The following is a 17687-nucleotide window of genomic DNA, read 5'->3' as shown; positions in this document are numbered from 1 at the left end:
TCTTCATTAAGGTAATAGGAAGAAATTTAGATAATTCATACACATGGAGGACTATAATTAATGGTCTATGAATATTAAATGCTACATATTAGTAAACACCCAAAACCATTTGGGATTTAAACCCAATTTTCAATATTGAATGCATATGTATGTTTGTGTGTGTGTGTGTCTAATATCTAAGAATTATGGACTTAGTTTTCCACCTTTTTCTATTTATAAATAATAATAATAATAATAATAATAATAATAACAACAACAACAACGACAACAATAATAATAATAATAATGATCGTTTAACCACTGCTTTCCATGCTAGCATGGGTTGGACGATTTGACCGACTTCTGGCGAACCAGATGGTTGAACCAGGACCCCCATCTGATCTAGCAGAGTTTCTACAGTTGGATGCCCTTCCTAACACCAACCACTCCCAGAGTGTAGTGGGTCCTTTTACGTTCCACTGGCACAAGGGCCAGTCAGGCGGTACTGGCAACAGCCACGCTCAAGTGGTGTTTTTTACATGCTATCTGCACAGGAGCCAGTCCAGCAGCACTGGCAACGACCTCGATCGAATGTTTTTCACGTGCCACCAGCACAAGTGCCAGTAAGGCGACGCTGGTAACGATCACATTTGAATGGTGCTTTTTCCAATAATAATAATAATAATAATGGTTTCTACTTTATGTGCTAGGTCAGCAATTGCTGGCCTTCTACTATAAACCCTAGTACTTGACTGGAACTTTATTTCATTGACCTCTACCCCCAACAGGTTTAAAAGCAAAGTGATGGATTATAATAGACATTTGGATTATTACTGATATTACTTGTCATCACATATACAATATATAACCAAATTATTTCAAACATTAATATTACAAAGTAGCCAATTTGCAAAGTAAACTAGTTTGTTTAATTTTCAGTTTGACTATTTCGTACTATAAGTAATATATTTTGTGAAATAAACTATGTCTACACGCTAATATTTTAACATTGAATAACTCTATAATAAGGATTAAGGGTTACAAATAATCATTAGTCTCAAAAATTAACTTTTGAGTATCTGTATGTTTGTCGAACAACAAAGCATTTGAAATGCTTTTTGTTTATAAATAGGTGGCAACAAATTATATAGATTCTCGTTCATATATTTCAATTTTACAAAACTTACTGATTGTGCCTCATTATGCATTAATTAATAGTCCTCCAAATGCTTACAAATTATGTTAGATAGCTATTTTATGTGCATTCACTAACATTTGATATATATATGAGTGTGTGTGTGTATGTATGTATATATATATATATGTCTGTGTATATATGTGTGTCTGTGTATATATATGTAAATATATTTATATATATATGTATATATATATGCATATATATATGTATATACATATATATATACACAAATATATATATATACATACTCACATACACCACATATATATACATACATATGTGATAGTTAGAAATTTACCAGGTTGCCAGCATTGTGATATATGATATGAAAGTAATGTCTTGAAAGAAAAATGGTAGTATTTAGTTAGCTTGCAGCAGTACACATATAGGCACATTTAATGAACACATTCAAAATTGCATATTTTTAATATTATGAATGCTTCTCATGATAGGGGACGTAACATAGAAAGGTATAAATATAAAAAAAATAGTTCATATTAAACTAAATTTTAATTGAGTTGGATGGCTCTGGGATTAAAATTTACATCTCAATCAATGTTTAAAGTAATATGAATATGAATAAGTAACATCATAAGTTTTTGATAATATTAAAGATGTCTGTTTCTCTTAAAATCCTTTTTAAAATTCTGCAAAATAATATTATTTGATATTTTTCAAGTGTGAAAGTATTATGCCAATTTTCATGGGTTTTCTTTTATTCTATAGAAATATATTTTATCTGATTATATAAAAATATATTTTATCCAATTCTAGTTAAAATATCAGTCTTGTCAAGATATCTCTATTTAAAAGTAAAAGCAAATTGAGTTTTGATATTATATTCAGTTTGTCTTTAAATGATTCTGTGTTATGTGACAACATATTTCAGGAGGTGTTAGCATTCCAAAAATAATTATTTTACATTCCCATCAAATTTGTAAATTTGTATTATGACAACATACAATTCTTACTGGTGAGAATACAGTTTCTGAAATGGATTGCTTTGGTCTATTGGTAGAATGCTTGTTATATGGACAGCCTTCAACCTTTTCTCTCCATACGTTTTTAAACCCAAGATCTACCTGCTATTATTTATAGATTATTTATAGATCTAATGTTTTCCACCACCCAAATTATTTTATATTCTCTTGATGTTTATAAATTCTTATGACATCAACTATATATATATATATATATATATATATATATATATCATCAACTTACTGTTAACAAAAATCTGGATGCATGCCATTCAATTACTCAATAAATGAAAAAATACATTAAATACTAAAAAATGTATATGTAGAAGACACAGAAGGACCCTAATTCTTCTTCAGTTATTAACCAAAATGTTAATACTCAGTTTCAGTGAGGGATTATCAGTCCTGGCAAAATATTTCATAAGTTCTTTGTTGGCACAACAGGATAACAATATATATATACACAAATATATATATATATATATATATATATATATATATATATATATATATATATATATTGAATATACATTGAAAAATATATATATTTTTGAAAGTATATTATATAGTCTTTGACTATCTTTTCTTTCTCGCTGGACTGCTGGAAGTGGTGAATTTTTTCTAGAATTTTTTGCTACCCTTATATTTATTAATATATTGAATATATATATATATATATATATATATATCATTTTAAAAGTGGATGATTATTTTAACAGAACTAATTTTTAAATCGAACTGGAGGAAAATGTTTTTGTATTTATTGTTTCTGTTCTGGAAACACTTGAAAATGGAGAAGCACTCAAGCCTAAGTATAAAATTTAAACACTAAATATGCAATGAAGAAATGTGCAGTGTAAAAAGCAATAAATACTAATTTTGTCAGTTTTTAACTAATAACAGTTAATTTCTACAGTAGTTTTAGGATATCTTAATTTTCTATATATAGTTCTATATATGTGTATGTAGATATGTCATTTTGTTTTGTTGCTGATGTCGATTACTGATCTAGATATGCAAGTAAGGAACAATTAATTGAATTTAAAGTATATAGAAAAATAGAAAGTTATGTCAGTTACATGAAAGTAATTTAAGTTCATGTTGATGGAGAGAAGATAACTTATCAGAAGAAAGACAGCAGATCATTGGAGAATACCAGTATATATAGAGTTGTGTAGGTGAAAGAATATGATGAAGCTATTGGGGAAATGTTCTACCAAACAGCCATATAAAGCAAATATGGTAAAGAGTTTGCTTATCATATTTTATGCTAAAATAATAATTATTTATAAAAGAAAAACTGTGTGGAAGACAACAGTTATTGTCTTTAAAGGATGGATTCTGTTTGGTAATTAATAATGAGTGATGACTAAAAATGTTAATTTATTACAAATTTAATTGCTTTTCCATTATCAGTGATGAAATTGTTCAAATTATGAGTTGAAATTAATGACTAAAATATTAGTAATAATAAGCATAGTGAATTTTAAAATTTATTTCAGGTACAATACTTAAAGTGAAATGTGCAGGTAGAAGTATCCTAAGAACTTAGATAAGAGCAAGAAAGGTAAGTATTAAATTAATAGAATATAATAAGAAATTTACATAGCATTAAGTAATAGATTAGAATTCTATGACTACCATTCATAGATTGCAGCTAAGGTTATTATTTCAAGTCAACATAGCCATTTTTAGCAACATATATATTACCACTGCTACTGTAAGCAACAATAGAGGGACCATAAATTGTACCTGCAAAGGTTGATACGCAGAAACCTGCTTTTTGAACGTTGTGTTTGAGGTATATAAGTTGAAGACATTTAATGCTTCATAAACAACAAAGCTTCGGGAGAAAAAGCAAAAATTGTATAAAATATTAAAAGCTAAATATTTTCTTCTTCCTGTCTCACTTCTGAAAATCTAAAATCCTTTCCGTTGATGGTGCTTCATTTTTTTTATGTGAGTGTAAGTCACTAATAATAATAATAATAACAATAATAATAATAATAATAATAATAATAATAATAATATAGTTTTAAATTTACTAAACATGAAATTTTTTATTTACTTTTCTTTTTAAAACAACTTTTGGAAGCAAATGTACATTTAGAGAAGTATTTATCATAAAGGCAAATATATACTTTGAACAACTTTATAGTTGCTTATTAACAAGCAACATTTTAAAAAGTTGATACCTGAAGACATGAGCTCTTCACAAATGTAAAATGAAGATAAGAAGACAAGGATATATCATTATATTCAAAGTATAATTCATCAGCAGTATTTTATCAAAGTTTGGAGATAATTTTATTGCTTTACCTGCAAGCTATCAAACAAGATATGTGTATAGTTGATGAAATTACCTTCAGAACTCTAGTTTATTGGAAAATGCAGTGAAATATGAAAAAATGGATAGAATCTAAATTTAATATAGTCTAATCAGAGATCAAACACTTGATAATAAACATAGAATTCCTAAGTGCTGATTATAGATAATTTAGAATAATAATATAACATTAAAATGAATATATAGGTGTATGTGTATATATTAAAAAGGGTTTCAGAAAAGATAGAAAGATGAAGGTGAAATAGACTTATTTAGTGCATCATTATACAACTTATTTGTAAGTAATGTTTTGTGTATATATTTCTTGAGGAAGACAATATATTTTCTTCTTATCACTATTTTCAAAAATAGGCATGAATATATTATCCTTTGCTAACATGTATATAATTTTATATTACACACTTTTATATAGGATAAGACATACACACATACATGTATATATATATATATATATATATATATATATATATATATATACAGAGTAAGCTTGATATATCTGTATGCAGCACCGCAGTCGCTCGCGCACGCAGCACTTAATAGTATATATTAAAAGCAATTATTCATCTAATTAATGTTGCTTAAATATATGAAATAATTTTCCCTAAAATTTGAGTTGAGCTTTTCAAAATTTTTGATTAGAACAACAGGAACAGAAAACACAAATAGAATAATTCAAGAATTATTTGGTGCATCAAAGGTTCTATGAACTTTAAATTTATAATAATCAAATTAAGTTTTATACTGGAGTTGTTTAGTTGACTCTATTAATTAAAAAAAGTTTTTAATATCTTATGTGATACATGATGTGTGTGTGTGTGTGATGATGTCATATCAGAATATGACATTAGCAAATAAATAACTTCAATGATAAAATAAAGGTAATTGAGAATTCTTGAAAGATAGGGTCTCTAAATAACTAAAACGTCTAAACAGAAATGCTGAAAAACTCAACAAAGTGAATACTTGTGCATGTGTGTATTTTCCACAAATAAAGTAATATGTTTTAATATATTTATTTTCCTTTTCTTATTTATAAATGCATGGTAATATATTAAAATCAGAAATTTATTTGTGGTACACATTTGTTTACTGTGTCTATTTGTGTCTATACACAAACACGTTTGAACATTTCTACAACTTAAAATTATATCAAATATATTCTATAACTGAATCACCAAAAGTATAGGAGGGCTGTATGAAAAGAAAAGAAACGTATTAAATTTAGCAATTATATTTAGCAATTAAATTTATATGTGTTCTTCAATCTTGATTAAATAAAAAAATATTTAAATTAACAAAGAATATTCATGCAATATTTCTAAAAAAAAAAAATGAATGATGAAATAGCAATTATCATAGATCCAAAACCTTACCTTTTCATCTTCACTATCACTTCCAGCCTTCTCAGTTTTCTTCAAACTCATACGTGTCAGCTCAATCTGAGACAATCTCCTACCAGATTTGTCAACTGGAACATAGGAAAGACAGATATTGGAGCAAAGTGTTACAGAAACGATCATTGCGAACGGCCATGTCCCATATTCAAGAGTTACAGTTTATGCCGTATTTTTTCATATCTAATACTTTTCTCATTGGGAGACATTTTTATACTTACTTTTTACGTGTATTTACCTTATCCAAAAGATATTTAATTGGTACTGCAACCAAAACACATATTGGCAAAGTTAAAATGTTTGCTACTAAAAAAACAATGCTGCCTTACGACTAGATATTAATGAAAGTATAAAATTTGATATCCAAAATATATAGAATGAATATATACATAATATAACACTTTTAAGGCTTATGATCAACTACAATTTCCAAAGGTGCAGTGAATAAATGAGAAAATGTGAAAATCTGATATTCTTCATAAGGCAAAATAGTGAAAGATATTTTCTTATTGAATAAATGTAGAATAAATGTTTTTCATGAACATACGCATTGCCATTGTAGTGAAGTTTGATTGAAGACTGATCAACTACATAAATCATGCTCTTTTCTCATCTTTATGCTGAAATGCTGATATCAGTTTGTTTTTATTGTGATTTGAAATATTCTTAGATTTGTCAATTATACATAATTTAAAACATTATTTAAAAAAAAGACAATTTAACTATGACAGAAAATATTTTATAAGCCAGATTCAAAAAAATATGAATATTTTTAGTGTTAAAAGCAAAAAATTAAACATTTATCATGCAGTGTAATTTAGATAACTGTTACCCATGTAACAGTACATTTACAGATTATTTAAATCAGAGAATTTTCTTTTGTTTGCTACTTTTCCAAATATATTTCTTGCATTCAAATCGCCATTATCATTTACTGACTTCTTTGTATTATTCTGGATTTGTATTAATAATTAATAATGCAAGCAATTATTATAGTTGTCCATGATTACTATGATTATTGTAGCAGTCACTGTGTGTTCCACATGTGCATTCTTAATTTGAGTATGATTGATTGATTCTAGTTTCAGCTCATGAGCTGTGGCCATGCTGGGGCACCGCCATGTATGTGTATATTTAAATAGCTTTTACTCATTAAAAAGAAAAGTATAAATAAATTGGTAATTGATTATTAGTAGGAAAAAAAAATAAATGGATTATAAAAATTTAAAAAAGGAAATGAAATCTTGTAAAATAAAACAGCGGAAAAAAAGAGAAAAGAAATATAATACATTTAGTAAAAACTTTTACTTCTTGGATTTTCTGGAAAAAGAAGTAAATAACAACACAAAAATATTAGAAAAATATTTAATGATTTTTCTAACCTCACTGTACTATTATATATTGCCATAGTAAAATAGGCAACAACAGATAATACTAGATTATCTACTTATGAAAACAAAAACCCATATGAATGATGGTAAATATTTACCTACAGAAAATTATTTATAATAATATAATGATTTCCGCGAATTTGATACTTGGCCAATTTTGTCAGAGATTAAGTGAATTAATAGCCAAAAGTATCACAGACAAAGTTCACTCTTCAGAGATTTGAACCCTGAACCATGAAATACCAAGCCGGATGGAACAAAACTTCCACAAACATATACCAAGTTATTAGAAATTTATTTGAATGATTTATTTCTATTTTTGATGTTGGTTCTTGAATTTTAACCAGAATTGTATTATTTTTAGCATATTCAAATAATTCTAAAACTATATTTTGGAATAATTTACTTGGTGAAGGAGTTGGCCAATTTTAATAATTTAAATTATATTTTTCTTTTACTTATTAGTTTACATTAATAATACAAATTAATTGTATAATACTGGTAGTATAATTTACTCTTATATCCATAGATATAATTGACAATAGAAAAAATTCAAAGTTTGGCAATTATAATTTGTATTTTATATAAATACTCTTCAAGGATAAAAAAAAAATTAAATAAGGAAGTAAAAAGCAAAGGCAGAAACACACATAAAATTTTTTAAAATATCAATTATCTCTACCATTACTGTGGAAATATGAAACAATTTTTAATAATAATATAATATAAATGTGTGTGTGTGTATATTTTAAGTTAAGTGTTATTTGAAACATAAATAATATCATTAACTGTATTGAATTAACACCTGCAAGAATTTTCCCCTTAAAGAATAGCAAAATTATATTTCATCTAATTCTGTATGAGATGTACAAGCAGGCTGTATAATATGCTTGGCTCATACCTAGAAGTAAATTTTAGTTTCATTTAAGTGTTTTAGATAAATATTATCAAGGTGAAGTTGAGATGAATAATATCATTAAATTTTAATTACAAAAACGTGGAAAATTTTAAGTCAGTATATATTTATCGGTATTCATTATTTCCAAGCTAATTAAATAGTTGCATACACACACATGAAAAAGAAAATGTATCATAACCAAGTTGTCAAACTTAAAAAGTAAATGTATATCTAGAGTTGAAACCAGCTGATCTGATTTAAAAATTGGACTACTATTAATTATTGAAATATCAAGAATTATGTAGACCAGAAGAGGATCTTAACAATGATCTCAATATTTAAGTTGCATTATTCTGGTTATATTATGCATAGAAAATCCCTGGAGAAGGACATCATGCTCGGAAGGGTCAGTGGCAAGAGAGGAAGAGGCCGAACAAGAACCCGCTGGCCTGACACCATCAAGAGTGACACGGGAATGGACATAGCCAATCTGATAGAAGCGACCCAGGATAGAACTGGCTGGAGGATACTGATCCATCGAATAACTGAGAGTCAACTTCGACTGAGCGGATAGATAGATAGATAGATAGACAGATTCTGTTTTGTTACATTATATGAAAATATTTGAGAAAAGTTCACTTAAAGTAATAGTAAAGCATATTCTTTACAGTAAAATTTAAATTGTTATTATTTTGAAGAATAATATTAATATATCTTAGTTTATCTAAACACATATGATCAGGACTTCAGAGAAAGAACTTTATTTCAGCTGATTTATTGACTTTTATTGTCAACTGTAAAAGGAAGAAGGTCAAGAAATGCAGGGAGAGCATTCAATATTAGAAAATGTCAATATCATTCAAAAGTTGCAACAATTTAAATGTTCTCCCATTGTATTCACTAAGCCTATATATAAATGTTTCCATTCCTATAACTTATCCACGAGGTAAGAGTAAACTCAGTTTTTATGAATACAAGTTTTACATGACATAAGAAATTATTAGGATTTCCTATAAAATTCATATTTGTTTTACAAAAGAAATTATGTTCACGTAATTATTAAGATAGACAACACATTTCTTGGGTGCAGAAATATGTTTTTTAATATTATTTACTTCTTATTTTTTACTCTTGATAATATGATATAAAGATATTTAGTTTTGATTACAAAATTGATTTTCTTTATGTTTCAAATTCTATTTATAAGGAAGAGTATCATTATATGTTTCATATTTCCACAGTAGAGCTTCTACTTTGAAGGTATTCAAAGGAATTTGGACTACACGGGAACTACAGATTGGAAAGGATGTTATCATTTTCAGGATAGTTATCTAATTTTGGTGGTTGACATTCCTTGAAGAACATATGGTTCAACAGAGAAATATTTCAAGTAGTTTATTGAAGAATAATATATTTTAATTGTTTAGATAAATGATTTACTGTATTTTTATTTGGAAATTGTGATCATCTGTAAATTTATATATACATTTATTTATTTATCTTTTTATTTATTTATTTATTTATAGTTATATTTAAATTATGAAATAGATATTTTAATGTTTCACAGTCTCATGTAAGATTTGTGGTAATTCATTGATAAACTATGCCTTAAACTAAATGTCTTGGTTATTTCAACCTATGTTTGAGACTGCTTAATTGCAATTTAACTTTCTAACAACTGACAAAGTAATAATAGATTATTTTAAGGTTCTTTTCAATATATTTTCAAACTATGGTATCATAAGATGCATATTTATTGTAAGAAATGCATAAAAATATTAAAGAATATTTAATTTCCTTAATTGATAAATTGTGTGACCAGTCCTTCTTGTTAAGATAGTTCAGGTCAATAAAAGTCAGTTTAATAGTTTAATAGTTAATGCTGGTTATTTAACAGTATTTAAAATATTGAGTGCAATGTATTGAATACATAAGTTAAAATTATTAAAGTACATGGATTTGGTATGCATCAATGTTTAATTAGAAATATTGGTTTATTTTGTGGTTTATTATTGGTTTATTTTGTTTATTTTGGTTTGTTATGTTTGTAGTTAGATATATTGTGAGATAACTGAAAATTAAATTTCCTGTTTTAGTAAAATCCGCTATTAATATATTTTGTCATTTTTAGTGCAGCATTCATAAAATATTTTGATAAAAGTTTATATTACATGAATACAATTTTATTACAAAATAGAATATGAAAATAACTAACTTATGTTTAAACATGGAAGTCTTGCATAATAAGGTGACAGGAACTAAAGCAGGGAATAAAACCAGGGTCAGATAATAATAATAGGAATAATAATAATAATGATAATAATAATAATAAATGGGATGGAAGTGACACTTCTAACAAGGTGAATTTTATACCTGTCTGACCCTTGTCAATTTTTTTAAGTTGGTGATTTCCCTTATTGTTTCCATCATCGGCTTTGTCACGTTTTACTGAAAAATGAGCACACTAAATGAGCATTCCACTCTATTTCATTAGCATTATGAAAAATGACTAAATCGCTTTGTGCACGCTGGGCGCTGTACTTTGCAGTTTGCTGTTGCATAGAGTTCGCAGTAGTTTTAGGAAAACTGAATCCTCCCCTTTTGCTTTCTTTGCCTTTCAGCAGCAGATTGCTTTACCATTTTGCTTTCGCACAAAATAATTAATGTTATGCAGCTTGCGATCAGTAAGTTAAGTGAAGCGCAAAACAAATAACGAACGCGCAGAAGATTAGCAAAGCGGACAGAAAAGAAAAAAAATTTTCCAGCAAGGACCACATTCACAAACACACATACACAAACACATACATATAGACATTTGTCCAGAAGAAGGCATACTCATCAACAGATAATTTAAAAGTTCAATAATCTGTTCCAAGTGATCCATATTTTTTTTACTTGTAAGAACTGTTTATTTGTATTCATATATACAAGCATACATATAAACATACATACACTTACACACATACATACATATACACACAACACATATGTGTGTATATGTATGTATGGTTACAATTTCTAGTGTATGTATTTAAAATATGTATTATTTAAATATGCAATATCTGGAAAGCTTGATGTTAAAATGATAATGATGATGATCATCATCATCATCATTAATTTGTCATTGCTGGAAACCATTATCTATTAAAATTTAGACCAAATGTGATAATAAGCTTCAAACTTATGCAGTAACTGGGACACCTTTTTACATATGTTTGTTGTTTTTAATTACTATTTCTTTCTCTTTTTTTTTTGTTTCAGTAGAACTAAATATTTTTATAAAAGTTTCTATTATCATACTGTTTTACTTTCTGCTTGAACTTTTGATTACTCTCATAATTAGTGATTAAACTTTACCAATTAGTTATCAATTAGAACATAGTCTATGTTAATTAAAATAATGAGAGTGATAAAAAATTTCTTGATAACTGATGAAGTAATTTGTGATAATAGAACTCTTCGTATCCCATTTTATCAAATAGTTATTGCTAATATAACTTCAATAGTTAAAGGTCATAATCAATATTGTTATATTTTTAATTATGATAAATAAAAAATATTGGAGCTTTGTTCAAAGATTTTATCGTGTTTGGTCTAAAAAACATAAAGCATAACAACATCTAGACTAAGAAAGAGAACATAGATGTGAGAGTGTTGTGATAGAAGAGCTTTGTACAACAAACACATTGACAAGCGAAAGACAAAACAACAAATATATTTTAGAAATGTCAAGAAGAGATTGCCAGATTGAGAAGAAATATTTCGCCAGACAAGGAACATAATAAATGATGCATCCTATGCAAGTCATACCGGAGTCTGAAACAAAGAAATAAAATGGAGCATTTGGCATGTACACTAAAAATTGGCTTGATGGGATAAAGCATAGTTTTTCAGCATATCATCTAAAGAGCGCAGCTTATACTTATCAAATACCTATGATGTACATTCGAATTCAAATGAGTGAGGTTCTAGCCTATTTTGATCAATATAGATACAGAAAAGTAGAAAACAGGATCTAGAAAAATAGCATGAGCGCATTATGTTTATAGATTTATGATCATTATTTTAGCATATTAGACTTTGATGAAAATATAGCGCCAGTTTTTAAAAGTTTCTCATGAAATTTGCTCCCTTATGGAGTTTATAGTATCAATGTAACCATATCTAGAATCGATATGTTTCAAAACAAAAAAAGCTGTCAAGAAAAATAAATTCAATAAATTAGGAACATATCTAATAAAAAGAATATTTAAATTATTATTATAAATGTTTTTAAAATTCAGAATGGTGATAATGAAAATAGCAATGAAAATATTCAATGGCAATCAAAAAGGCATTATATGTTAAATATAAATTACAGGATAATATATATTGGTAAGGTTTATATCTAAGCAGGAGTAGTGGAACATTTATAATAGTTTGAAATAGTAAAATTGAATATCTGTGAAGAGATATATTACCTATGAGAAAAATGTTTATTATTTTGTATTAGTTTCTAATGATACATTCTATATTTGTTGCTGACCTTTAGCAGATTAATATCAAACTAATAAAAGTGATAATTCTAATTTTTTAATATATTTCTTAGGAAATTATCCATCTTCGTCTATCGAAGTAAATAATAATATTAATAAGTTATTTCAGAAATGGGAATCAGTTCTTCTAATGCAAAGTTCATTTCAAATCTTCAGAATTTATTTTATGCAGAAATCTTTCATTTTTGTTGCCAGAATTCATTAATGCTTCCTTTATTATTTTAAATTCTAATTGAATAGTTTATTTTAAGGAATAATTAAAAATTTCTTCTGAATTCCAAGGTCAATAATAAATATAGTAAACATACAAAATTCCTTTTTATGACTTGAGATACTCGATACAGAAAAACATATATTTACCTGGTTTTAACTGGCCCCAATCCAAGTCATCATCATCATCAGCTGTCTTTTTATCACCTCTGTTAAATTGAGAGAAAGAAAATTAAACATTTCTTAGTTTTCTTGACTTTCGTACATAGGCTTTAATATATAAATCGTTTATTAATTAATCAGAGAACTTTTAAGTATTGTAGACCTCATCAAACAGGTGCTACTCTCTTTTTTACTTGTTTCACTCATTTGACTGTAGCCATGCTGGAGCACCGCCTTTAGTAGAGCAAATCGATACCAGGACTTATTCTTTGAAAGCCTAGTACTAATTTTATTGGTCTTTTTTGCCGAACCGCTAAGTTACGGGGAAGAACGAGGGTTTACAGATATATTACTGTTCCTCTTTCATAAATTAGTCAGAATAGGACGGGCAGTGGCCATGTCCTTGAGATGGCTCTCTGAATCTGAGCAAAATGGTGTGACCAGTGTTTCACCTGCAATAGACTAGGAGTGAAATTTGAAATATTATAGGCGCAGGAGTGGCTGTGTGGTAAGTAGCTTGCTTACCAACCACATGGTTCCGGGTTCAGTCCCACTGCGTGGCATCTTGGGCAAGTGTCTTCTGCTATAGCCTCGGGCCGACCAATGCCTTGAGTGGATTTGGTAGACGGAAAACTGAAAGAAGCCTGTCGTATATATGTATATATATATATATATATATATATATGTGTGTGTGTGTGTGTGTATATGTTTGTGTGTGTGTGTTTGTCCCCCTAGTATTGCTTGACAACCGATGCTGGTGTGTTTACGTCCCCGTCACTTAGCGGTTCGGCAAAAGAGACCGATAGAATCTAGGCTTACTAAGAATAAGTCCTGGGGTCGATTTGATCGACTAAAGGCGGTGCTCCAGCATGGCCGCAGTCAAATGACTGAAACAAGTAAAAGAGTACTGGGGAGAAGTATGAAGAAATAAACCATTTCATTTCCCTATGATAAAACAACAGCAAGGATTATTTCACTGAAATGTTTATCCTTACATTCATATATTTCCTAATGGATAATTTTGTTCCAGTTGTGTCGACGAAGTAGACTAGCCCAATACGTAGATATAGAGGGATAAGTCTAGACGTCGAGACTAAGAGTAGCGCAGAGTAGTAGGAGAGCAGAGTTGAGTGGTAGAGGCATCCGAACGTGCGACATAACAGTTCTCAATGTTCAAAACAAATGGTTGATAACTAACAGTAATAATTTAATCTCTTAATTTAAACAGCAATACTAAACGTGATTAAATAAGGCTTTTGAAACAATGGAGTTAGGTTAATGCATTGCAGCCAGTTTATGATATATTTTTAGATTCTACTAAAAGCATAATCTCATTATGGCAACATTTGAACTGACAGCAAGAGAATGATCATACGCTGTATAATTTTTATCTAAACAAAACTGTTAAATAAATTTCGCTTTTGGATTTAGTTTGCAAGATTCTTTATATGAGTTCGTGTGTTGAAGCATATTCTTTTGTCTGGGGAGAGTCATTTTCTTTTTGTGCCTTATAATATAACACACTCACCGGTAAAATTTCCACTTTTTTCTTATTTTTATTTTCCTAAAATTTTCGTTGCGTCTTGCAATCTTTTCGATAGTTAAATAAATGGAAAATAGATATGCTACCACTTTACAGTTAAATAGTCAACTATAAAGAAAGTCATCCAACATTAAAATCTTTCCTCATATGCAGGAGTGGCTGTGTGGTAAGTTGCTTGCTTACAAACCACATGGTTCCGGGTTCAGTCCCACTGCATGGCACCTTGGGCAAGTGTCTTCAACTATAGCCTCAAGCTGACCAAAGCCTTGTGAGTGGATTTGGTAGACGGAAACTAAAAGAAGCTCGTCGTATATATATATATATATATATGTGTGTGTGTGTGTGTGTGTGTGTGTGTGTGTGTGTATGTTTGTGTGTCTGTGTTTGTCCCCCCACCATCGCTTGACAACCGATGTTGGTGTGTTCACGTCCTCGTAACTTAGCAGTTCGGCAAAAGAGACCAATAGAATAAGTACTAAGCTTACAAAGAATAAGTACTGGGGTCGAATTGTTCGACTATAGGTGGTGCTCCAGCATGGTCGCAGTCAAATGACTGAAACAAATAAAAAGATACACACACACAAAACACAAGGCATTAGTTGACCTGAAGTTATAGCAGAAGACACTTGCTTCTTAAGGTGACATGCAGTGGGACTTAATGTGAAACAATGTAGCTGTAGTAAACTTCTGAACCACACAGCTATTCCTGTTGGTCTTAAAAACTTATACGATCTCATTTCAAATATAACTGAAATGTTCGTCAAATTAAGATTTAAATTGTACCATCTGAAGAACAACTGACATAGAAAAAGCGTTAAAGAAAAAGTTTTGGAAAATGAAATAAAGTTTTGTGCTTACCTGTGTTTAAGTAATGAACGAAAATCTAAACTGGAATCTTTAGGATCTAGAAAAATAAAAGATTAAATATTTTAGAGAGAAATAAATTTTACTTTGAAATTGCATTTCGAAATATCATAGTTCTTTCTCATAGTGCTATATTCATTCTATTTAATAATTTTATCCATCCAATTATCCATCACCTCCCACTATACCAGGGAGGGTTGAGGGGCTGGAGTGCTCAAACACCTTAGACACACAAGCATTTTCACACATATAGATAGGCATACACTCACACATATACATACACACACACATACAAGCATGAATGTATGATATATATATATATATCCTATGTTAGACCTAATGTTTCAAATTGCACGATTCTCTTCCAGAGTACTGAGAAGAATGAACGATAAGACATTTAGAATAAAAAATGTTTTTAATATCAAAGAATTAACTCAAAAGTCAAAAATAATTCAGAAGAATCAGACTTTGTGTATGTATGTGTGTTTACAGAGAGAGATACATTCATACATACATACACACATACATACATACACTCAATAATACTATAAAAAGAGACAAAATTCCTGCAAAAGTTCAATTTGACAAATCCACTAGAGTGGACGAAAGCGCTAATATATGATATATGATTTATAAAAACATGTAACATACTAATAAATATCTGAAAATATAAAACCATCCAGATTTCTGAGTACCTCATTTCTTCTAACATATAGTTATGTATGCATATATGTGAGTACTTGAATATATATAAAATCATAATTATTTGATGAAAGATTACATAACATAAAATTCAATTCTATAATTCATAATAGATATTAACAGTGATAGGAGTGTTCTCTTCTATATGTTTTTATACTTAATTATGTATAATGCTAAAAGCTATAAAGAAAGTAATTAAGTCAGGCAAAACTGAGCAAGCCCAACTTCATGATGATGATTGATAAAGAAATTTATAATGTAAGTCCTAATTGGTTTGTAGGTAAGAAATCGATCTTATATTCCACTATTATCAAAATTAAAATTATGAGACGAATATCACAACAATACCAGGTAATTTCTCCAGTGTAACTTACCTTTAATGAAAACGCTGAAAGATGTTGAATCAGATGTGTATCCGTCATGTTCCAGCACCACAGAATATTTAGCCTCATCTTGAATTTTAGTTTTTTTGATTTCAAGACTGGCACATTTTAGCAAGTCATTGACACGGATAGCACAGCGGGTGTCATTGACAATTTCACGTCCAGCTCGGTAGAATTTAACTTTAGGCATTGGACAGTCATTGGTTTCGATTTTGAATGTACATTTCAAAGCCTGGCCTGAAGTAAATAAAATAAAATCATAAAAATTCAACAGACGCATGTAAGAAGAAAGCGAATATATGTAAGTTAACCATACCATTGAATCATTTATATATTAAATTGATTTGAATGCAGTGTATTGTATGAACCTCAAAAAAAGTTGTCTTAAACCTTTTGATACCAACCTGGCTGAAACCACTTCTGGCTCTAAAGCACAAATGTCTTGTGTTCAAAAGTTCTGAATTAAAACCTTCCATCAAACCTTAGCCACAATTTATGTTCCTAACTCTAGCTTAATGATAACTAAGTTATTTTACTAAATTCTTTGTTATATTTAAAATTAATTGAAAGAAATACAGAGCATCTCAACAGAAATACGGTAAAATATATAAGAGAGAAACAATTCCTAACCCTTTTGATACCAACCCACCTGAAACTGCATCTGGCTCTGTATATCATATATCTTGTTCTCACAAGTTCTGAATTAGAATCTTCCACCAAACCTTCGTCACAAATTATGCTCCTCACACTAGCTTAATGATAACTAAATTATTTTACTAAAATCCTTGTTATATTTAAAATTAACTGAAAGAAACACAGAGCATCTCAATGGAAATATGGTAGCAAAAGGGTTAATGCTTCTACACTGAAGAAAATTTAGTTTCACAACTATAATCAGGAAATATCTTATTTCCTGATAAAGTTAGCTTGGCAGCTAAGCAAGTATTGTCCATATGAGTACGAAACAGATTTCAGAACTCTTCCAATTAAATAATTTCAATGACACTGTATTGTCACCAGGAAAATTTGGAAAAGATTTAAAACTAACACTTCTATGTCATTTTTATTGTTTATGAATTTAAGAGATGATACTACGGTGGA

At 28.8% G+C, this 17687-nt stretch overlaps 1 protein-coding gene across 1 annotated transcript in view; it reads right to left on the bottom strand.

The window, feature by feature from the left end:
- The window catches only part of LOC115213975 (twitchin), a 280495-nt gene that overhangs the window by 137221 nt on the left and 125587 nt on the right, over positions 1-17687 (bottom strand). The window contains exons 23-28 of the mRNA XM_036504380.1: positions 16578-16823; positions 15496-15541; positions 13083-13141; positions 11998-12003; positions 10561-10635; positions 5878-5972 (exon numbers count right to left, since the gene is read on the bottom strand). Of these exons, the coding sequence (XP_036360273.1) occupies positions 5878-5972; positions 10561-10635; positions 11998-12003; positions 13083-13141; positions 15496-15541; positions 16578-16823 (527 nt within the window). The remainder of the gene's footprint in view (positions 1-5877; positions 5973-10560; positions 10636-11997; positions 12004-13082; positions 13142-15495; positions 15542-16577; positions 16824-17687) is intronic.

Source organism: Octopus sinensis, linkage group LG7, assembly GCF_006345805.1.
Source record: "Octopus sinensis linkage group LG7, ASM634580v1, whole genome shotgun sequence".
Lineage (NCBI taxonomy): Eukaryota > Metazoa > Mollusca > Cephalopoda > Octopoda > Octopodidae > Octopus > Octopus sinensis.
This window is presented reverse-complemented; position numbering and strand designations above follow the sequence as displayed.